The sequence below is a fragment of the Pantherophis guttatus genome, chromosome 6 (genome assembly GCF_059756535.1).
Source record: "Pantherophis guttatus breed Tessera chromosome 6, ASM5975653v1, whole genome shotgun sequence".
Classification (NCBI taxonomy): Eukaryota; Metazoa; Chordata; class Lepidosauria; order Squamata; family Colubridae; genus Pantherophis; species Pantherophis guttatus.
In genome coordinates, this window is record NC_142068.1 from 5101649 (window position 1) to 5124440 (window position 22792).

General features: G+C 49.1%; 1 protein-coding gene across 12 annotated transcripts in view; it reads right to left on the bottom strand.

Moving 5' to 3' along the window:
- EIF4E2 (eukaryotic translation initiation factor 4E family member 2) overlaps positions 1-22792 on the bottom strand; it is a 49160-nt gene that overhangs the window by 2962 nt on the left and 23406 nt on the right. For 7 of the 12 annotated variants that reach the window (XM_060684952.2, XM_087872032.1, XM_087872034.1 and 4 more), the window contains 2 exons: positions 20941-21093; positions 18908-19044 (listed from right to left, as the gene is read on the bottom strand). In XM_060684952.2, the coding sequence (XP_060540935.2) occupies positions 18908-19044; positions 20941-21093 (290 nt within the window). Of the gene's footprint in view, positions 1-3732; positions 3814-18907; positions 19045-20940; positions 21094-22792 lie in introns of all 12 variants that reach the window. The other 5 variants (XM_060684960.2, XM_060684957.2, XM_060684955.2 and 2 more) reach the window with 1 other exon arrangement.

Sequence of the window (22792 nt, forward strand, 5' to 3'; positions counted from 1 at the left end):
ATCAAACAAACAAACAAATAAATAAATAAAAGGAGGCCAAAGGAAGGACAAAACGAAATGGGAATAACAAAAATTCAAATTATTTTTTAAAATTATTTCGAATAATTAAACAGAATTGTCGAAATTGTTCTGCAGCGAGTTATCGGAGAGTGAGCTGTCTCCTTCCGCTGACTTCAAAGGCAACAGCTGGATAAGAGGGAACACTGGGAGGGAAATAATATTTTTTTCTTCTTCAAAAAAAAGGTAAGATTGGAGCCCATCTCAAGGCAACCTTGCGCTGTGATTGCTAAAAAAAAAAAGAGGAGTAGATATGTGTGCAACCAAACATTTCACTCATAAAAGGTGATTTGGGTTCCTGTGTAATTGTCGCACAATGCCAACAAAGCCTGTTACTGATGGAAGGTAATAAAATCAACACCTGGTCAGGCTCTCTTCCTGGACTGCCTAGGGAGGTCTGCTCTTTTTATTGTGAGGGGCTTGTGTGTGTGTGTGTGTGTTGTTGTTGTTGTTGTTGTTGTTGCTCCAGGCATCCTCACTCCCCCCCTTCCCCCTCAAGAGCTTTGTCGTTTTGTCAGCTGAGTTGCTCGTTCCTGCAATCTATGGTTCAGAGATTAACTAGCGAATGGAAAAAGCAGGGAAGCCCAGAAGGCAAGGCGAATGAAAGTCAAGATGGCGGACAGCGGTCACAATAGCGCAACGTTCGTGTATGATGTGCATAAAACCCGGGGAGGGAGGGGCTTAAATTGGACTGGGCTGGCTGGGGAATTCAGGGAGTTGAAGTCCACAAGTCTTCAAGTTGCCAAGGTTGAACCCAGTGGCGAAATCTAAAATGTGTTACTACCAGTTCTGTGGGCGTGGCTTGGTGGTGGGGGTAATGTGACTGGGTAGGCGTGGCCTATTTTAAAAAAACTTTTAAAACAATTTTTTCTACAACCTCTTCGGTGAAGAGCTTTTGAAAATGCTTTCAAAAGGCTCTGACGATCCCAGCTGAGTTGCCTGATTGGCAGAGGCTTTTTTTTCTTTTAAAAGCCTCTGCCGATCAGGCAACTCAGCTTAGATTGTCAGAGGCATTTAAACAAAAAAAAAGGGTTTTTTTTCTTTAAAAGCCTCTGCCGATCAGGCAACTCAGCTGGGATCGTCAGAGGCTTTTAAAAGCATTTTTTTTACAACCTCTTCAGAGGTTGTAGAAAAAATGCTTTTAAAAGCCTCTGACGATCTCAGCTGAGCCGCGCGATCATCAGAGGCTTTTAAAAGCATTTTTTCAGCCAAAGACGTTGTAAAATAAATGCTTTTAAAAATTAAAAAAAAAAAGCCTCTGATTGCGCGGCTCAGCTGGGCATGGGGGGTGGCAGGGATTTTTGCTACCGGTTCTCCGAACCACCCGCCTCCATCGCTACCGGATCGAGTCCGAACCGGGAGCATTTCACCCCTGGTTGAACCCTGTTGTAGGCACTCCTGATACAAAACTTTTCTAAGTGGGGTCTTCCTTCTTCCTCCCATTATGACCGGCCGGATGCTTAGAAATGAAACACACGCAGCGACCGCAGAGAAGGAAAGGCCCGTCAATTGCCCCCGGAAGGAAGATCTTCGTAGTTGGAACGTCAAAGCCAACCACGAAGGCAGATCAAAGCTAGCTTGGGAATTTGCTCTTCAGGATCAGGGATGAGCCCGGCCCCCCAACTCGCCCTGCGACGCGAGCACCTTGCCACAGGCAGCACATGCATTCATAACAGCAACAGCAGCAACATGAAATGAAGAAAACATTAAATTAAAAAAACAACATGAAATCAAAGGGAGCCCCGGAGCAGCCCGGTGGGTTTGTCCTGGCTAATTTTGTTTTGGGATGGTCCCCTGGTCCTCCTCCTTCCCGAAACTTGAGGGGGGAGGATCACCATTGGGTGACCCTCAATGGGCGCTGACAATGCTCTCTGGCCCCCTCAGTCTTCGGGGCATAGTCATTTAATAGCAAGAACAGACTTATACGCTTCGTAGTGCTTTACACCCCTCTGTACGTGGTTTGTGGAGTCAGCATATTGTCTCCCAACAATGTGGGTCCTCATTTTACCCACCTCGGATAGCTGGAAGGCTGAGTCGACCTTGAGCCGGTCAGGATCGAACTCTTTGCTGTGGGCAGAGTCAGCCTGCAATGCTGTCTTTTAACCGCCATGCCACCACGGCTCCTCTAAGTACCCTGTTTCTTCTTCCCTCCCTCTTTAAACCACGGGGTGGCGCAGTGGTTAGAAGGCAATTCTGGCTCTGCTCACTGCCAGCAGTTCAATCCCGTCCAAGGTTGACTCAGCCTTACCATCCTTCCCAAATGATGACCCAGATTGTTGGAGGCGATATGCCGATTCTGTAAACCGCTTAGAGGGGGCTGTAAAACACTATAAAGCGGTATGTAAGTCTAAGTGCTATTGCTATTCTTTCGCTGGGCCTCAGTTCTACAGAGATGGACACGTTTTCGTGGCAGCAAAGTTGGGCTTACGCAGCAAGTCAAAAAGCCAAATTGGATGGAAGACGCTGGGACGACGTGGTCACACCCCTGCCAGAAGCCCTTCCCAGTTTGTGGTGTTGTGTTTTTAGAAGACGAGAGGGGGTAATTTGGAGCTGGCGGGTTGTGTCCGGACTGCCGGTCTGCCAGCTGTGTTGGCGGGTGAGGTGGCAAGCTGGCTGGATTGGGGGCCCTCCTCCCTCCACACTCGATGGGCCCCACATCCACACAACACAAGCAAGCTAAGGATATACCTCTCGGCCTCAAGAAGGGTCTCGGCAACAGGCCAAAGGGGGAGGGGGGCAGGTAAGGTGTTTAAGGGGCCTGGACACCCCCAGAATTTAGCATGGGCTCCCCCCCAAATAACCTCCTCGTGCATGAGACCCCCATAAAGGATCATCCCCTGCAGGTGATCCTACTCCATCCCCTACTCCAAGCCAAGGAGTAAATATCATTAGTTTGGTTAAGGATGGGGTTTAACATGGCTGGTTTTATATATATATATATCTCCATGGCTTTTTCTAATGTATGTATGTATGTATGTATGTATGTATGTATGTATGTATGTATGTATATTTGTTTTCTGAGGTTTTCGCAGGTGTTTGTATGTAGGTCTTTGGTTATTCAGGTTTTCTCCCGCGTAAAATTGGAGATTTCTTGGCAACGTTTCAACGAAGTCTCATTCGTCATCTTCAGGCTGGTGTTCTCGGCTTCGTGCTTCTAGAAGCAATAAGCACGAAGCCGAGAACACCAGCCTGAAGATGACGAATGAGACTTCGTTGAAACGTTGCCAAGAAACCTCCAATTTTACGCGGGAGAAAACCCGAATAACCAAAGACCGACCTACGTACATAGTATAGTATAGTATAGTATAGTATAGTATAGTATAGTATAGTATAGTATAATATAATATAATATAATATAATATAATATAATATAATATAATATAATATAATATAATATAATATAATATAATATAATATAATATAATATAAAATAAAATAAAATAAAATAAAATAAAATAATATATATATATATATATTAGAAAAAGCCATGGATTAAGGGGAAAAAAACTAGCCAGCCTGGAGTATCTCAAGGCTGCAATATTTAGAAATGGAACTGCAGCTCCTTCGGAGCGGGTGTGAGTGCAAATGGTGCCAGAGGAGGGGGGGGGAGAGAGGGCAGAACCTCTGGCCGAGAGGTACATCCCATAATGGTTAAGAAGAAAGATGGTGCCCTACCCTGGGCCTGTGAGAGAGGGAGGGAGGACGCTCATTCAGCGGCCGCTGTTGTTCACCAGGCCATGAAAGTCTTCCCAGGCCCTGGCAAGCCAGAGGGGGGGGCAGGGGGGTGGGTGGGAGAAAACCAATGGGGTGGGGGGAAGAAGGAAGAAGGGGGGAGGGGAAACATACACACAAAAGAAAAGAAAAAGAACACAAGCACTTCAAACCAAAAGTTTAACTCCAAATAAGAGAAAAGATAATCACGGATGGTTTTCAAAGCAGGGGTCTCCAAGCTTGGCCACTTTAAAGCCTGGCGGACTTCAACTCCTAGAATTCCCCAGCCAGCAAAGCTGGCTGAGGAATTCTGGGAGTTGGAGTCCACAAGTCTTAAAGCAAAGCTGGCTGAGGAATTCTGGGAGTTGGAGTCCACAAGTCTTAAAGCAAAGCTGGCTGAGGAATTCTGGGAGTTGGAGTCCACCAGGCTTAAAGTGGCCAAGCTTGGAGACCCCTGTTTTAAAGCAATTTTTTTGCTTTAAAAAAGGGCAAAGTTTTCCAAGTTGGGTGCCGGGATGCCTCCCTCCCCTTGCCCACCCCACGTGAAGCAGAGGGGATCTGGCTCACACCCACCCTTTGCTTAGTTCCTCATCTCTCTTCTCCTCTGCCCGCCATCCTTGTAAGCTCCCCCCCCCACTTTCCAGGAATTGGATTGCAAATCCTTCTTCGCACGCCTACCTTTTTACCGGGCTGTGAAGGACCCCCGTGTCCCTCCACCCCACCCCACCAAAAAGCTGGACCGACAGTTGTGTTGTTGCCGCCGATGAAACAACATCGTCCCCCACCACCACCAAAGTGTACACAGCCTCAACAATGCTTGCCTTCAAGGACAGACCGAAGGCCGGTCGTTCACGACAAGACTTGGAGCAAGGGTCTTTGGGATATAGGGGGTCCTCCACTTACGACCACCATTGAGCCCAACGTTTCTGGGGCTTAAACTGGTGAGTGGTCAAATTTGGGTTTTGCCCCAACTTTACCGCCTGCCTTACCGCAGTTGTTAAATGAATCACGGCAGCAAATCAGGCTCCCCTCCTCCCCCCCATTGATTTTGCTTGTCAGAAGGTCGCAAAAGGGAATCGCGTGACCCTGGGACACTGCGACCGTCATAAATACGAACAGCCTACCCCTGCACCAAATCCTTGCCAATTTAATGTGTTCCTAATAAATGGATTTGAAAAGGAAGATGGATGCCTTGGACTTTTTATTTTTTGGGGACATGTTACTTGGAGGCTCGACAACTGACTTAACAGCTGTCTCGCTTAGCAACAGAAATGTTGGGCTCAATTGCGGTCGTTAAGAATACCTGTATTGTGTTCCCCCCTGCCCTTTCTGGTATGGCGATGGGAATCCTGGTTTAAGTGTTTCGTGGTCTGAATCAGCCATACAAGTGGAAATTGTATATCAGTGAACAAAGGGTGATGAAATGCTTGCTTTTATGCTATTTTAGTATAAGCCAAATCCAGATGCATTTGCATGAAAAGAGGTCCCAAAATATACAACCACACAGACATGCACACGTCGTCCTAATGCAAGAACAAAGGGTGACACCCACCCCAAGTCTCCTCCTCAGTGATATCAGGGGACAGGACCACCACACACTTTCCTACAGAATAAAGTTGGAAGGGACCTTAGAGGTCTTCTAGTCCAATCTCCTATACAGGTAGTCCTCGACTTACAACAGTTCGTTTAGTGACCGTTCAAAGTTACAACGGCCCTGAAAAAAGCGACGTAAGACCGTTTTTCACAGTTACGACCTTTGAAGCGCCCCCCCACCCCGTGATCAGATGATCAAAATTCAGACGCTTGGCAACTGGTTCCTCTTTACGACCATTGCTGTGTTTGGTGACCGTCTGATGAGCGAAGTCCATGGGGAAGCCAGATTCACTTAACCACCGGGTTACTCACTTATCAACTGCAGGGATTCACTTAACAACCGTGGCAAGGAAGGTCACAAAATGGGGCAAAAACCTCCGTTAACAAATGTCTCGTTTAGCAACTTAAATTTGGGGCTCAATTGTGGTTGTAAGTCGAGGGCTACCTGTACCATCCCTGATGTTGTGGCTCCGTTACCTGAGCCTGTGTCATTGGCAGGAGAGGACTCCGAGAGTGAAGGAGAGGAGTTGGCAAGGCCTCCCTCTCCAGGACCCTCCTCTCTGGCAATGCCTTCGGTGTCCGCCGAAGGGCAAGAGATAGGGCCGGGGCCAAGCACGTCCACGCAGCCACAGGTGGACAGTAATGAGGGAGATGAGTCTTGGCTGGAGCCTCGGCAGCGTCGCAGATATAAGCGCGCGCAACAGAAGAAGAGACGTGCCAGAGATTAAGCTGAGTCACTGGACCACACCCCACAGGGTATAAAAGGAGGTGAGGTGGCCATTCAGACTCTGTGACGGACAAAACTAACTACTATCGAGTCACATTGCATCTTTGGAAACAACATTATCTGCCTTGGATTTAATTACGGACTGGACTTGACGATTTTTGAACTGTGTGTATTTTGTTTATGAGTAAAGTCTTGGCAAGCAGCTACTGGGTTGCTGCCAATCCTCTTATCGAAAGAATTGGTTGTCTGCCAGTTTATTTAACCCCCGGCTGTCTGTTTGTGTGCGTGTGTGAGACGGGGACAGAACACCTGACAAATGGCTGTCCAGTCTCTTCTTAAAAACCTCCAGCAATGGAGAAATTTCAGATTTCTCTGAAATCCTTCTACAGCCTCAGAATAACTGTTATTCTACAGAATAAAAGAGTAACATAGTTGGAAGGTACCTTGAAGGTCTTCTAGTCCCACCCCCTGCTCAAGCAGGAGACCCTATATCATTCCAGACAAGGGCTTGTCCAGTCTCTTCTTAAAAAGCCTCCATTGATGGAGCACCCACAACTTCTGGTGGCAAGCTGTTCCACTGGTGAATTGTTCTAACTGTCAGGAAATTCCTTCTTAGTTCCAGGTTGCTTCTCTCCTTGGTTAAGTTTCCATCCGTTGCTTCTTCTCCTGCCTTCTGGTGCTTTGGAGAACAGGTTGAAACCCCCCCCCCCCCTTTGTGGCAGCCCTGCAACTTTCCAAAGCTGAGGAAAAGGAAAATTGGTTGCCCATCACCTCTCCGACCAATACTGTCAATTCTGTCTGAATATAAACTGCCCTCTTGTGTTTCCTAGGCTGGTGCAACATGCAGGCTGTTAACCAGACACACACGCACCCAAAAAAAATTCCATGTTTTCTGACCCCTCCAAGGCTTGGCACAACCTGGGCCAATGCATCATTTTGCAAGCTGCACACAAATCCGTTAATAGAGCCATTTTTTGATTGGGAAGGGGAGAAGAAAAAAAAAAAAAAAGCCAATTGCTACCAGTCACGGCTTGCTTTAAATCTGCTTTGCTAATGACACCCACAATAAACATAAAAATGCGCTCCGGCTATGTACCGCCAAAGTGCTTTCCGATAAATCTCAGGGAATGGGTCTAATGGGGCGGCTGCTGGGGCTATTTTTCTTGCTGATGGGGAAAAGGAAAGGAGGTGTGGGGGGGGGGGGGAGGATGAGATCCAGCCTGCCTGCTTAGCAAAGCTAGACAAATGGGAGAGGGAGGCACCGGAGATGGTCTCCACTGATCACTCCTGGTCATCTTTCTTCATCTCCTGGGTCAGTCTCTTCTGGTTGCGGAAGGAATAGAACGTAACAAAGTTACGGGAGGGACCTTGGAGGTCTTCTAGTCCAACCCCCTGCTCAGGCAGGGAAACCCTATACCAGTGATGGCAAACCTTTTCGGCACCGAGTGCCCAAACCGGAACGTGCGTGCATGTATGTGCGCTGGAGTGCCGGAAATCCGAAGACTAGCTGGTCGGACCACACATACCTGTTTTTTGGGCATTTTCCAGGCTATTTTCGGGCCGTTTTTTGGGCCATTTCCCAGATGGGTTTTTGGGGCCGTTTTCAGGCTGTTTTGGGGCCATTTACAGACCATTTTTGGGGTGTTTTCAGGCCATTTTTGGGGCTGTTACCTGGGCCATTTTTCAGACCTTATTTGGGCTGTTTTTGGGCCGTTTTCAGGCAATTTTGGGGCCATTTTCAGGTCATTTTGGGGCCTTTTTTCTGGGCCATTTTTCGGGCCGTTTTCAGGCCATTTGGGGGCTGTTTTCAGGCTGTTTTGGGGCCACTTAAAGACCATTTTTGGGGTGTTTTCAGGCCATTTTTGGGGCTGTTACCTGGGCCATTTTTCAGGCCTTATTTGGGCTGTTTTTGGGCTGTTTTCAGGTCATTTGGGGGCCTTTTTTCTGGGCCATTTTCCAAGCTGTTTTCAAGCCATTTTTGGGCCATTTTCAGGCCATTTTGAGGACTGTTTTCCAGCTGTTTCTTGGGCCATTTTCAGGCCATTTTCTGGGCCGTTTTCCAGAAACCAGCTGGTGACAGTGTGTGTGTCCACAGAGAGGGCTCAGCGTGCCACCTCTCGCACACGTGCCATAGGTTCACCATCACGGCCCTATACCATTTCAAACAAATGGTTGTCCAATCTCAAAAACTTCCAGTGTTGGAGCATTCACAACTTCTGGAGACAAGTTGTTCCACTGATTAATTGTTCTAACTATCAGGAAATTCCTCCTTAGTTCTAAGTTGCTTCTCTCCTTGAATAGTTTGCATCCGTTGCTTCTCGTCCTGCCTTCAGGTGCTTTGGAGAATAGCTTGACTCCCTCTTCTTTTTGGCAGCCTCTCAAATACTGGAAGAGTGCTATCAAGTCACCCCTACTTTTTCTTTTCATTAAACTAGACCAGGGCTCTGCAACCTGAAATGCTCAAAAGAGCCATTTGGACCCATTTCCCACAGAAAAGAAAACACCGGGAGCCACAAAACCTGGATGGGCGTGGCCAACTCAATGTCACTCACTCCCACCAGTCACATGACCCCCCTAGCCACGCCTACCCAGCCGGTCATTAGGGCAGAGAACCAGTTGTTAAAAAACACCGGGAACCACAAAATCCTCTTGATATATCTCTCTCTCCACTCCCTCTCTCTCTGTATCTATGTCTCTCTCTCTCCCGCTCTCTCTCTGTATCTATGTCTCTCTCTCTCCCGCTCTCTCTGTATCTCTCTGTCTCTCTCTCTCCCGCTCTCTCTGTATCTCTCTATGTCTCTCTCTCTCCCGCTCTCTCTGTATCTCTCTGTCTCTCTCTCTCCCGCTCTCTCTGTATCTCTCTATGTCTCTCTCTCTCCCGCTCTCTCTGTATCTCTCTGTCTCTCTCTCTCCCGCTCTCTCTGTATCTCTCTATGTCTCTCTCTCTCCCGCTCTCTCTGTATCTCTCTATGTCTCTCTCTCTCCCGCTCTCTCTGTATCTCTCTATGTCTCTCTCTCTCCCGCTCTCTGTATCTCTCTGTCTCTCTCTCTCCCGCTCTCTCTCTGTATCTCTCTATGTCTCTCTCTCTCCCGCTCTCTCTCTGTATCTCTCTATGTCTCTCTCTCCCGCTCTCTCTGTATCTCTCTATGTCTCTCTCTCTCCCGCTCTCTCTGTATCTCTCTATGTCTCTCTCTCTCCCGCTCTCTCTCTGTATCTCTGTCTCTCTCTCTCCCGCTCTCTCTGTATCTCTCTGTCTCTCTCTCTCCCGCTCTCTCTGTATCTCTCTATGTCTCTCTCTCTCCCGCTCTCTCTGTATCTCTCTCTCTCTCTCTCCCGCTCTCTCTGTATCTCTCTATGTCTCTCTCTCCCGCTCTCTGTATCTCTCTGTCTCTGTCTCTCCCGCTCTCTCTCTGTATCTCTCTATGTCTCTCTCTCCCGCTCTCTCTGTATCTCTCTCTGTCTCTCTCTCTCCCGCTCTCTCTGTATCTCTCTAGGTCTCTCTCTCTCCCGCTCTCTCTGTATCTCTCTATGTCTCTCTCTCTCCCGCTCTCTCTGTATCTCTCTATGTCTCTCTCTCTCCCGCTCTCTCTGTATCTCTCTCTCTCTCTCTCTCCCGCTCTCTCTGTATCTCTCTGTCTCTCTCTCTCCCGCTCTCTGTATCTCTCTGTCTCTGTCTCTCCCGCTCTCTCTCTGTATCTCTCTATGTCTCTCTCTCCCGCTCTCTCTGTATCTCTCTCTGTCTCTCTCTCTCCCGCTCTCTCTGTATCTCTCTAGGTCTCTCTCTCTCCCGCTCTCTCTGTATCTCTCTATGTCTCTCTCTCTCCCGCTCTCTCTGTATCTCTCTATGTCTCTCTCTCTCCCGCTCTCTCTGTATCTCTCTCTCTCTCTCCCGCTCTCTCTGTATCTCTCTATGTCTCTCTCTCTCCCGCTCTCTGTATCTCTCTGTCTCTCTCTCTCCCGCTCTCTCTCTGTATCTCTCTATGTCTCTCTCTCCCGCTCTCTCTGTATCTCTCTATGTCTCTCTCTCTCCCCTTCTCTCTGTATCTCTCTGTCTCTGCCCTGGCCGCTTCTCCATCCCCCGCCATCGTCCTTACCTTCTCAGGCCAGGCGAGGAGTGACTGGGAGGGGAGGGCGAGGGGCAGGACCAGCCAGTGGTGGGATCACCTGACAGGGAGCCACAGCAGAGGGCCCAAAGTGCCGCATGCGGCTCTGGAGCCGCAGGTTGCTGACCCCTGAACTAGACATACCCAATTCCAGCAACCGTTCTTCATATGTTTTAGCCTCCAGTCTCCTGGAGTGGAATGGCACAACTTGCCAACTAGCCACGGCCAATTAAATCCAACAAATTAACTAAATGGAATTGACACACAGTGACCTGTGAATGTCACAAAAATAAAAAGTTTTTCAATTATTTTAAAGAATTAACGTATTTTTTAGAAAACTCTTTTCATTTTTGACATCCGCATTCCCTCCTGTCCTTCCTCTTGTATCTTTTCGTTCATGATTCGATCTCAACATTTTCCTTGAGATTAATGTAACTCTTGTCCCATGGCGAGTTGTCGCAGACTCCCGGCTGTCTCCTTGCTTGCAGGCTAAACGCTCCCTTCCCAACAGCATCAGAGCTCCCGCTGCTGTACAGGAAGTCCTCGACGTACGACCGCAATTGAGCCCACATGTCTGCGGCTAACTGAGACAGTGGTTCAGGGAGCTTTGCCCCGTTTTACGACCTTCCTTGCCACAGTTGTTAAGTGAATCTCTGCAGTGGTTAAGCTAGCGACACAAATTACTTGGGATAATTTGCCAAGGAGAGGGGGAGATGGGGAAAGGAGGAGGCGTGGGGAGGACGGCAAATGAAAAACTAACTCTCCACTTACAGACAGATGACCATAATGTCTGGGTTGTAAATCTCTGGGTGACTTGGCACACATTATAAAGCCTCACCATACAAAGCGGGTGTCCATCTGTCCTGGCCGGGCCATTGGTTTTTAAGATTGCAATAACTGCTTTAATTTGGATTTTGCAAAGGCGGAATTGGGGGAAGGGGGGGCACTGGCAAGTCGAAGGGGGACTACAAACCCCATAAGCACCCGGGAAGTTTGGCCAGCCACAGGGAACGTCCCGCAGATTCCTTGCCTCTGAGCTAGCCTTCCAAAGCAGAGCAGAAATGATTAGAAAGCCACTTGGAGTGGGGTGGACGTACAGGTGAGGAATTCCTGAGACACACAGCAGCTACGGGTACAGGTAGTCCTCAACTTACAGCCGTTTGTTTAGTGACCATTCAAAGTTACAACGGTACCGGGAAAAAAAGTGACTTACGGCCATTTTTCACCCTTGCGACCACGGTAGCATCTCCAGGGTCGTGTGGTTAAAATTCGGAGCACGCGCTCACGTTTATGACGGTCGCGGCATGCGATCCCCCTTTTGCGAGCTTCTGACGAGCCAAGTCAATGGAGAAGTTCCGATTCACTTAACAACCGTGTTACTAACTTAACAACGGTGGTGATTCTACTTAATACAGGTACATTACAACAGTACATTTAACAGTTCAAAATTACGACGGGACTGGCAAAAGTGAGCGATGACCATTTTTCACACTTACGACCGTTGTAGCATCCCCATGGTCACGTGATTTACATTCAGATGCTTGACTCACATTTATGACAGTGGCAAAGTCCCGGGGGTCACGAGATCCCCTTTTGCGACCTTCTGACAAGCAACATCAACGGGGGAAGCCAGATTCCTTTAACAACCGCGTCACTAACTTAAATTACTGCAGTGATTCGCTTAACGGCCGTAGCAAGAAAAGGTCGTCAAACGGGGCAAAAGTCACTTCACAAATTTCTCGCTTAGCAAAGAGAAATTTTGGGCTCATAACTGTGGTCGTACGTCGAGGACTACCTGCATTCAAGGTATAAATCAGGACGTGGTGGAAGGATTGGGGATTAGAAAGCAGGCAGCTGAAGAGCCCATTAAAATGATCTACGGAGCATTTTCTACACATTCAGCCAATTTTTCTTCCCGAATTAACCGCGGAATTGGGATTTCTCTGAAGCCGACTGTTCCGAGGAAATTCCGGAGGCTCTACAGACCTAAAAGGAGCAAGTCAATTGACTCCCTTCTTGTCCTGGTGCTCTTTTTTTTCCTTCGGTGTTTCCTTATTTGGGGGCCAAATTGGTTCCGTGCTGAAAGCGGCTAGAATTACACGGCTGAAAAAGGAGACTGACAGTTATAATCAGCCATGGGGGACAGGGGATATCTCGGGCACAGCCAGCTGCACAGCCAAATTCGCTTTCCGGGCGATGAGCCTCTCCGTGCACTGATTTCCGCGCTGGTTATTTATTTGATGGCATTTTGCCGAACACATGTCGGCTGGGCTGTTCCAGATGGGCTAGAAAGCGATGCGCATCCTATGCAGGCAGGATGGTTTCAGCCACCCGTAGGCGTTCGGGGAGCGCACGGCTGGGGAAGGCTTGAACAGGTGGGGTGCCACCGGAGTGGTGGCCGAGCACCTAAATGTTCTGAGCTGCCAGTAACCGATCCGTTAATAAATCTCCTTTCCTGTTAAGTAGGCAGTTTCCCTCCGTTTCTGAGCGTCCCTCTCAAATCTCCCTTCAGACAACCAGAAGCCTTCAGCTATGCTTAGGTTATTTATGAAGTATTATGGGGGGGATCTGCTCCATTTTCAATCTGTTTCTCCGGCGCAAAGAGCCTGCGGCTGCATTGAAAGCAGGAAATATTGTGTGCCTGTGTGCATTTCACCATTGATCTAAAAAGCCCAGGAAATGGAAGAAACAAAGGAACATTCAGTTCGGCGTCTGACAGCTCTACCTTCCAATGATCTGCCTACCTTTGGTTTGTCACCCCAAGTTTGCCGATATCACGTCTCCCTAAAATAATATATACCTTTGTACGACACATACGTGCCCCCCACCCCCCATGAATAAACTAGGCTGCAAAATCTGGGATGGATGCCGGATTGCAGCAGAGAGAATAATAAAAGGTATAAAAGCATAAAACCCCAAATGTGGTCGGAATTCCTGCTTTGTCTGCAGAAGCCTCCTCAGTCTGGGGAAAAAAACAAAACAAAACACCATTGCAACTGCTCTAAGTGTACGGTGACCTCCGGGGGTGTCATCATCATTAGCTGGGGGAACCTTGAACACAATGTCTAGTGGAGCGGATGGAGAGAACCAAGAGGGACCTACCTACCCCCTTCCTCCACCGCACCGGTGCCTAATTTCTGCTGGTGAGTCATTGCAAGGGAAGGGAGGGAGAGGGAGAGAGGCAGGCAAGCAGGAGGGAGGGAGGGAGGAAAGAGGAAGGAAGGGAAGGAGATGGGAGAAAGAAGGGAGGGAGGGAGGGAGGGAAGGAGTTAGGAAGGGAGGGAGGAATATGGAAGGAAGGGAAGGAGGGAGGAAGGAGTTATGAAGGAAGGGAGGGAGGGAGGGGTATGGAAGGAAGGAAGGAAGGAAGGAAGGAAGGAAGGAAGGAAGGAAGGAAGGAAGGAAGGAAGGAAGAAGTGAGTAAGTAAGGAAGGGAGGGAGGGAGGAAGGAGTTATGAAGGAAGGGGGGAGGGGTATGGAAGGAAGGAAAGAAGGAAGAAGTGAGTGAGTTAGGAAGGAAGGAAGGGAGGGAGGGAGTTAGGAAGGGAAGGAGGGAGGAAGGAGTTATGAAGGAAGGGAGGGAGGGCTATGGAAGGAAGGAAGAGGTGAGTGAGTTAGGAAGGAAGGGAGGAAGAGAGGGGGGACAGAGAAGGAAGGGAGATGGGGGAAGGAAGGAAGAAAGGGGGGGAGGGAAATGGAAGGAAGGGAGTGAGTGAGTTAGGAAGGGAGGGAGGGATGGAGAAGGAAGGAAGGAAGTAAGGAAGGGAGGGAGATTGGGGGAAGGAAGGAGTGAGTGAGTTAGGAAGGAAAAGATGGCGGGAGGGAGGGACAGAGAAGGAAGGAAGGAAGGAAGGGAGATGAGGGAAGGAAGGAAGGGAGGGAGGGAGGGAAGGAGTTAGGGACGGAGGGACGGAGAAGAAAGGAAGAGAGGGAGGGAGGGAAATGGAAGGAAGGGAGTGAGTGAGTTAGGAAGTGAGGGAGGGACGGAGAAGGAAGGAAGGAAGGAAGGAAGGAATTTCTCTCACTGGAATTTGGGGGTTCAGCTAGATTGCCAAACCCCCAGGTGGAAATCAAACACAGTGACCAACGCTTGGCCAGCATTTTCCTCCTCCCGTGTAAGGAAACAGGAGAAGATGACCAGCCCCAAGGCAGATGGACTCAGTTATAGTGGACCAGGTTAGGGACAGAGAGTCCTGGAGAAAATCTATCTATGTGGTTGCTAAGTGTCAAAAATGACTTGATGATTAGTCAACCAATCAATATAATTACAAGTAGTCCTCGATTTACGACCCCGGAGTCCGGTCGGAGCTGAAGAAGCTTCTTGGATGAGAAGCTAAACATCTTCAAGAAAAAAATATAGTCCAGTTGCCTTTTGAAAAAAAAAAAAAAGCATTTTTGGGACAACCATGAGAATCTCCATAAACAATTGAGCCCAAAATTTCCATTGCTAAGCCAGACTGTTGTTGAGTGAATTTTGACCCGTTTTACAACTTTACTTGCCACCATTGTTATACAAATTGCTGCCACTGTTAATACAAGTAGTCCTCGACTTACAACAATTCATTTAATGGCCATTCAAAGTTATAACGGCAATGAAAAAAATGACTTAGGACCGTTTTTCACGCTTACGACCGTCGCAGCCTTCCCCGTGGTCACATGATCAAAATTCAAATGCTGGGCTGACCGGTTCATATTTATGACGGTCGCAGTGTCCCGGGGGGGGGGTCACGCCATCATCCCCTTTTGCCACCCTTCTGACAAGCAAAGTCAACGGGGAAGCCAGGTTCGCTTCACCACCGTGTGACTAACTTAACAGTCGCAACGATTCACTTAACGACGGTGGCAGGAAAAGTCGTAAACTGAGGCAAAAGTCACTTAACAAAAGTTCCACTGAGCCGCGTCACTTTTGGACTCCATTGTGCGGTCGTAAGACGAGGACTACCTGTAACCCGGTTACGGTAAGTTGAGGGCTTTTGATCTGATCCTACCGGAAAATTCTTTTTGGACGTGAGGGAAGCATCCTGTCAGGGAGAAGATTCTACCCCATTTTACTCTCCTCAGGGTTGAATTTTATTTTCTGTCCTGTTTTGTCTCTTTTACTCCAATTAATATATTTTTTTTTAACGTCAGTCCTCATGATCCGACCGGCCTCTTTTCCTTACAGAGCATTGATGTGTTTTTCACATTTTTCACGCCAAGCTCTTGAATAAGTGGCAATCTTTTATCATTTGGCGAGAAAATAAACGTCATCTTGAATGGTCTCCTCTGGTAAACCAGAACAGCCTTCTTTTAAAATACCGCCGTCTCCTCCATATATTACTATCCTCTGTTCTGGTTAAAGAGCCCTTGTCACCGAAGGAGCTGGGGGGAAATTTAATATACAGCATTTGTAACGCTCAGAAATCATTTGTGCCGGCGCAAGTCAATTTACATAGTGCCTTCTTGAGAGCATTTATAAATCTTAATGGGCTTATAAATCCTCGTTAGTTTTTTGTATTTCAATTTCCTCCAGGAATGCAGAGCGGTGGTCACGCCACGTATTTTTTTTTTTTTCTCTTGCCGTTTTTGCCTCCCAAACGCGAAGAATGTTAAAAGTTGCCAGCCTGGTGACTATGGGAAATTCGAGTTGTGGAAGGCAGAGGCCTTCAAACTTGGCCGCCTTCAGACTTGTGGACTTCAACTCCCAGAATTCTTCAGCCAGCATGTCCAAAAAAGCAGAGCTGGCTGGAGAATTCTGGGAGTTGCAGTCCACAAGTCTTAAAGCTGCCATGTTTGAAGGCCTCTGACATAGAGCAGAGCTGGCTGGAGAATTCTGGGAGTTGAAGTCCACAAGCCTTAAAGCGGCCATGTTTGAAGGCCTCTGACATAGAGCAGAGCTGGCTGGAGAATTCTGGGAGTTGAAGTCCACGAGTCTAAAAGCTGCCATGTTTGAAGGCCTCTGACATAGAGCATAGCTGGCTGGAGAATTCTGGGAGTTGAAGTCCACGAGTCTTAAAGCGGCCATGTTTGAAGGCCTCTGACATAGAGCAGAGCTGGCTGGAGAATTCTGGGAGTTGAAGTCCACAAGTCTAAAAGCTGCCATGTTTGAAGGCCTCTGACATAGAGCCTAGCTGGCTGGAGAATTCTGGGAGTTGAAGTCCACAAGTCTAAAAGCTGCCATGTTTGAAGGCCTCTGACATAGAGCATAGCTGGCTGGAGAATTCTGGGAGTTGAAGTCCACGAGTCTTAAAGCGGCCATGTTTGAAGGCCTCTGACATAGAGCAGAGCTGGCTGGAGAATTCTGGGAGTTGGAAGTCCACAAGTCTTAAAGCTGCCATGTTTGAAGGCCTCTGACATAGAGCAGAGCTGGCTGGAGAATTCTGGGAGTTGAAGTCCCCAAGTCTAAAAGCTGCCAAGTTTGAAGAACTCTGACATAGAGCCTAGCTGGCTGGAGAATTCTGGGAGTTGAAGTCCACAAGTCTAAAAGCTGCCATGTTTGAAGACCTCTGACATAGAGCCTAGCTGGCTGGAGAATTCTGGGAGTTGAAGTCCACAAGTCTAAAAGCTGCCATGTTTGAAGGCCTCTGACATAGAGCATAGCTGGCTGGAGAATTCTGGGAGTTGAAGTCCACAAGTCTAAAAGCTGCCATGTTTGAAGACCTCTGACATAGAGCATAGCTGGCTGGAGAATTCTGGGAGTTGAAGTCCACAAGTCTAAAAGCTGCCATGTTTGAAGGCCTCTGACATAGAGCATAGCTGGCTGGAGAATTCTGGGAGTTGAAGTCCACGAGTCTTAAAGCGGCCATGTTTGAAGGCCTCTGACATAGAGCAGAGCTGGCTGGAGAATTCTGGGAGTTGGAAGTCCACAAGTCTTAAAGCTGCCATGTTTGAAGGCCTCTGACATAGAGCAGAGCTGGCTGGAGAATTCTGGGAGTTGAAGTCCCCAAGTCTAAAAGCTGCCAAGTTTGAAGAACTCTGACATAGAGCCTAGCTGGCTGGAGAATTCTGGGAGTTGAAGTCCCCAAGTCTAAAAGCTGCCAAGTTTGAAGGCCTCTGACATAGAGCCTAGCTGGCTGGAGAATTCTGGGAGTTGAAGTCCTCAAGTCTAAAACCTGCCATGTTTGAAGACCTCTGACATAGAGCATAGCTGGCTGGAGAATTCTGGGAGTTGAAGTCCACAAGTCTTAAAGCGGCCAAGCTTATCTTAAAAGTGCCGAAGCTGAGAAATGCTGGCTTAGAGATAGCTTAATGCAGATAGCCCTCGACCTACAACAGTTCATTTAGTGACCGTTCGAAGTTCCGACGACACTGAGAAAAGTGACTTATGGCCGTTTTTCACACTTACGACCGTTGCAGCATCCCCGTGGTCACGTGATCAAAATTCACACACTTGGCAACCGACTCATATTTATGACGGTTGCAGTGTCCTCGGGGTGTGTGTGTGTGTGTGTGTGTGTCACGTGATCCCCTTTTGCGACCTTCTGACAAGCCAAGTCAAGGGAGAAGCCAGATTCACTTAACAACCGTATTTACCGACTTAACAACTGCAGTGATTCACTTAAACGACTGTGGCAAGAAAGGTCGTAAGATGGGGCAATTTAACAACTGTCTCGCTTAGCGACACAAATTTCGGGCTCCATCGTGGTCGTTAAGTCGGAGACTATCTGTATAAATGTCAAGTTCCTGATGGTATGAAAGGCCATAACCGATTCCCTGCCTGTCAGTCGGAAAGAAGTGAAGGAGAATTCAAAAAAAGTTGTCCTAGGACCGTGATGGCGAACTTATGGCAATTGTGCCACGGCTGGCACGCAGAGCCCTCTCTGCGGGCATGCGAGCCGTCGCCCAGCTCAGCTCCACCGCGCATGAGTGTGTGTGCACCTCCCGCTGGCCAGCTGATTTTTGGGATGCGTGGGGGAGGCGGGGCACACGCAGGAGATGCGCAGACATGCGCAGGGGGGACTCGCGTATGCGCAGCAGGGCAGGGATAGCGCACGGGGGCAGGGGCGTACCCCCCCATCCCATTTTTAGGCCCAGAAAGCTGCAGGAAGGCCTGTTAGGCCCAAAATAGGGGGCGGGGGATGTCACACGTGCATGCACATGGGGCTGGGGGGAGCGGGGGGCAGTGGTGGGTTGCCCCCGGTTCGGACCGCTTCTATAGAACCGGTAGTAAAACCGGAGGGAGGCTCCGCCCACCCACTCCGACGTCAACAAAACGCTTCTGCGCATGCGCGCGAGCTGGTAGTAAAGGTACCTTTACTACCGTTGTGAACCGGTAGTAAAGTAGAACCCATCCCTGATGGTGGGGGGGGGAGGGTCCTGTGTGCATGCACAGAGGTGGCATGGATGGTCGTGCGTGCATGCACGGGGGTGGTGGTGGATCGGGGGGGTTTGCGTGCGTGGGGGGGCGGGGGAGCAGGGGAGCAGTGCGCGCATTGCATTAAGGGTGCCGGCACGCGCGCTTTCGGCACACAACGAGAAAAAGGTTAGCTATCACTGTCCTAGGATCTCTGGGGCAGAGTGCATTCCTGAGGGGAGCAGTCACAGTTCTGCTCTTCAGGATACAGAGCTTGCAAATTGCTGAGCTCAGGGGTTCACAGCCCTGATGAAACAGCCCCCCCCCCAACAGAACATGCACGCATTATGTTTTCGGGTTCAAGCAACCTTCGGCCCGTAAGGACACAGAACCAAGCACATTCCAGCAACCCGCCAGCCCTCCCCCCTCGCCGCAGCACGTACTTGATGCTGTCCGTGTGCGTTTTGTACTCCATGATGGTGTTGGGGGGAAGGTTGAGGACTCGTCGTAAGGTGTCCCTGATCCGGGCCGTGGTGGCCTGGTCGCTGGCCGTCTTGTTCCATATGGAGATGATGTCCTCCTGCAGGGAGAACCGCCAGGAGACGATGAAAAGAGGACAGCCTTTGGGGCAACCATGACCTGGATGGCTGAGAATCTCTACAGACTTTTAGCTATACAATTCGGGACCCTTGGAATGGTGTGGGAGTAGGAATGGATTTCCGGAGGAAAAATTGCAGACAACAGGAACCATTTGACTCCTTAAACACGGTCACTCATGCCCTCGTCACTTCCCGCCTGGACTACTGCAATGCTCTCTACATGGGGCTCCCCTTGAGGAGCACCCGGAGGCTCCAACTGGCGCAGAGTGCGGCCGTGCGGGTGCTTATGGGAGCGACGTGGAGTTCCCATGTAACACATCTCCTGCGTGAGCTGCACTGGCTCCCGGTGGTCTTCTGGGTGCACTTCAAGGTTTTGGTTATCACCTTTAGAGCGCTCCATGGCTTAGGGCCTGGTTATTTACGGGACCACCTCCTGCCGCAAACAGCCTCCCACCGGCCGGTACGCTCTCACAGAGAGGGACTCCTCTGGGTGCCGTCGGCCAAACAATGTCGGCTGGCAGCCCCCAGGGGGAGAGCCTTCTCTGTGGGGGCACCTACTATCTGGAACGAGCTCCCCCCGGAGATATGGAGGATCCCGGATCTGCGCACCTTCCGCCGCGCTCTCAAGACCTTTTTATTTCACCAGGCTGGTCTGGCCTAACCTTTCCCATTCTCTTTTTAATGTAAATTTTAATTTGTTCTTAACCTGGGGTTTTAAATTTGTCTTGGGCTAAATTGATTTAATTCGATTTTACTTCTGCTCTTAAATTTTTGTATTCTATGTATTTTATCTTGTGCCTGTTCACCGCCCTGAGTCCTTCAGGAGTAGGGCGGTATATAAATCAAATAAAATGAAAAATGAAATGAAATGAAATTTGCACCACTCAGGTGACCCCGAGGACACAGGTAAACCTCGAGGTGCTTCAATGACTCTCTAAAAAGGATGCAAATGACCAGCTGTCTGCAAGGAGTAGATAAATCCTTCCATTCCCCCACCATCCGGTCAGAGCTGAAGAAGCTTCTTGGATGAGAAGCGAAACGTCTTCAGAGAAACAACAAAAGAAAGTCCAGGTGCCTCATGAAAAAGCTCCTTTGAGACTCCAAGTGGCCTCAACAACTCTCTTAAAGGATGCAAATGACCAGTTGTCTGCAAAGAATATAAATCCTTCCATTCCCCGCCATCCAGTCAGAGAGTCAGCATTCCAGAAAAACCCCAACTCCAAGTAAAGACTGTGACGCAAGCATTTTTCAAAGTTCTACCCTGTTTCCCCTAAAATAAGACCTCCCCTGATAATAAGGCCAATCGGGCTTTTGAGCGCATGCGTTAAAATAAGCCCTCCCTGAAATATTCCGGGGTTCAAAAAAATATAAGACAGGGTCTTATTTTCGGGGAAACACGGTATTTACTAGAACAGGTAAACTGGCACATCTGGGAAACCCCGAATCTGAGAGGTCCGGGTTTTCCTTCAGTAAATCAACACCCCCCCAAAAAAAACCATTCCCCCTCTCCTCAGTCGATCGCATGCTCCAATCAACGTCCGTCCCTTCTCGACTCAGCACTCCGACCACTCCTTCTCCAGATGCAGGATCGGCCTGACCTTGACCGACAGGAAGAATGCTATTCTGTCTAAATTCAAAACCCTCAAATAAATCCCCCCTCCTACTTTCCCGCACATGAGAAAGCGGCAGCATGGAAGCTTCCGGCTTAATATAGTTTCCAAAACTGACACAGAGCCGAAGAAGTTTCTTGGATGAGAAGCAGAAGCAGAAAAAAAAAACAAGGAAGTCCACTTGTCTCCTGAAAAAGCACCTTTGGGACAGGACAGCCCTGTGGTCAAGATTGGCAGCCATCCCCCGTTAACTCCCCGGTGACTCACCTGGAAACGGACGGAGACGACGGCCCCGCAGATTTCTTCCCCCACCATAAATTGTTCTCCCAGCATGGCCAGAATGAGGTTCTCCCAGCACCGAGATGCGAGGCCCTTTCGCAGGCGGATAATCCACTTGCCCCCGTTCTTGTTGGCATCGTCCTGGGAAGAGGGAGAGAGAGAAAATTAAGGGTCAACTTACACGGGCTTGAGGGTTAAGGTTGCAGAGAGCAAGGATGCTGTACTGATGGGGTGGGGGGGGGTCTGTGACAAAAGAAGACAATTCTTCTGACAGGGGGCAGGACAAGAAACAATGGCTGGAAACTAATCAAGGAGAGAAGCAGCCTGGAATTAAGGAGAAACTTCCTAACAGTGAGGACAACTAACCAGTGGAACAGCTTGCCACCAGAAATTGTGGGTGCTTCATCACTGGAGGCTTTTGAGAAGAGACTGGACATCCATTTGTATAGGGCAGTGATGGCGGACCTTCCGGAGCGCCAGAAACCCAAAAACCAGCTGGCTGGCAGGCGCATGCCTGGTTTTTGGCCATTTTAGGCCATTTTTAAAGCCGTTTTGGGGCCAAAAACAGCCTGAAAAACGGCTCGAAAAACAGCCTGAAAATGGCCTGAGAGCAGCCTGTTTTTTTGCTGTTTTGGTCCGTTTTTTGAGCTGTTTTCCGGCGCCCGTGAAGACCAGCTAGAAACCAGAAAAGCAGCTGGCAATGGCGCGCGTGTCCACAGAGAAGGCTCTATATGCCACCTCTGGCACGTGTGCCACAGGTTCGCCATCACGGGAATAGGGCAGGGGTGGGTTCTAATTTTTTTTTACTACCGGTTCTGTGGGCGTGGCTTATTTTGTGGGTGTGGCTTGGAGGTCATGTGACTAGGTGAGCGTGGCTAGCTGGTCAGAGTCATTTCTGGAAGGTCCTCGCACTTACAACCAGTCCTCGCACTTACGACCCGACTCATTTGTTTGCTTTTAACACTGATCAGCTGTAGGGCGGCCCTTTGAAGCCCCGCGGCAAGAGTTTAAACAGTTTTTTTCCCTCTAGTCATCAGCTGGGACTCAGGAGGCAGCAATAGATTGGGGGTGGGACCAAATAAGTTAAGAATAACGTGGGGGTGGGTGGGAGGGCGGGGGGGAGAACCGGTTTGGTGACATCATATCGTCACCTCTACTGGCTCGGCCGAACCGGACCGAACCGGGAGGAACCCACCACTGGTATAGGGTCACTACTTGAATAGAGGGCTGGACTAGACGACTTCCAATATCCCTTCCAGCTCATTCACTCTATTCTATTCTTCAACAGAAGACGTGTCTATTCCCTCTTTTGCAAACTTGACGTGTGAAAGTGGGCGGCAGTTCCTATAAACAGCACCAGTTTATGGAGAGCCAGTTTGGTGCAGCGGTTAAGGTGCTGGCTGAGAAGCCAGGAAACCGTGAGTTTTAGTCCCGTTTTCGGCACAAAAACCGGCAGTGTGACTGTGGGTCAATCACTCAGAGAGGGGTGAGTTCTAGTCCTGCCTTAGGTATGAATCCCAGCTGGGTGATTTTAGGCCCATCACCAGGAGGTGATGAGTTCCAGTCCTGCCTCAGGCATAAAAGCCAACGGGATCACTGTGGGCCAATCGCTAGGAGATGGTGAATTCTAGTCCCGCCTTAGCGTGAAAAACTGGCAGGGTGACTTTGAGCCAATCACTAGGAGGTGGTGAGTTCTAGTCCCGTCTTGGATATGAAAGCTGGCTGGGTGACTTTGGGCCAGTCCCTCTCTCTCAGCCCAATCTACCTCACCCGGTTGTTGTTGAGGGGAAAATAAGAGGGAGGAAAGAGTATTAGGTAATGTCTGCCATCTTGACTTCCT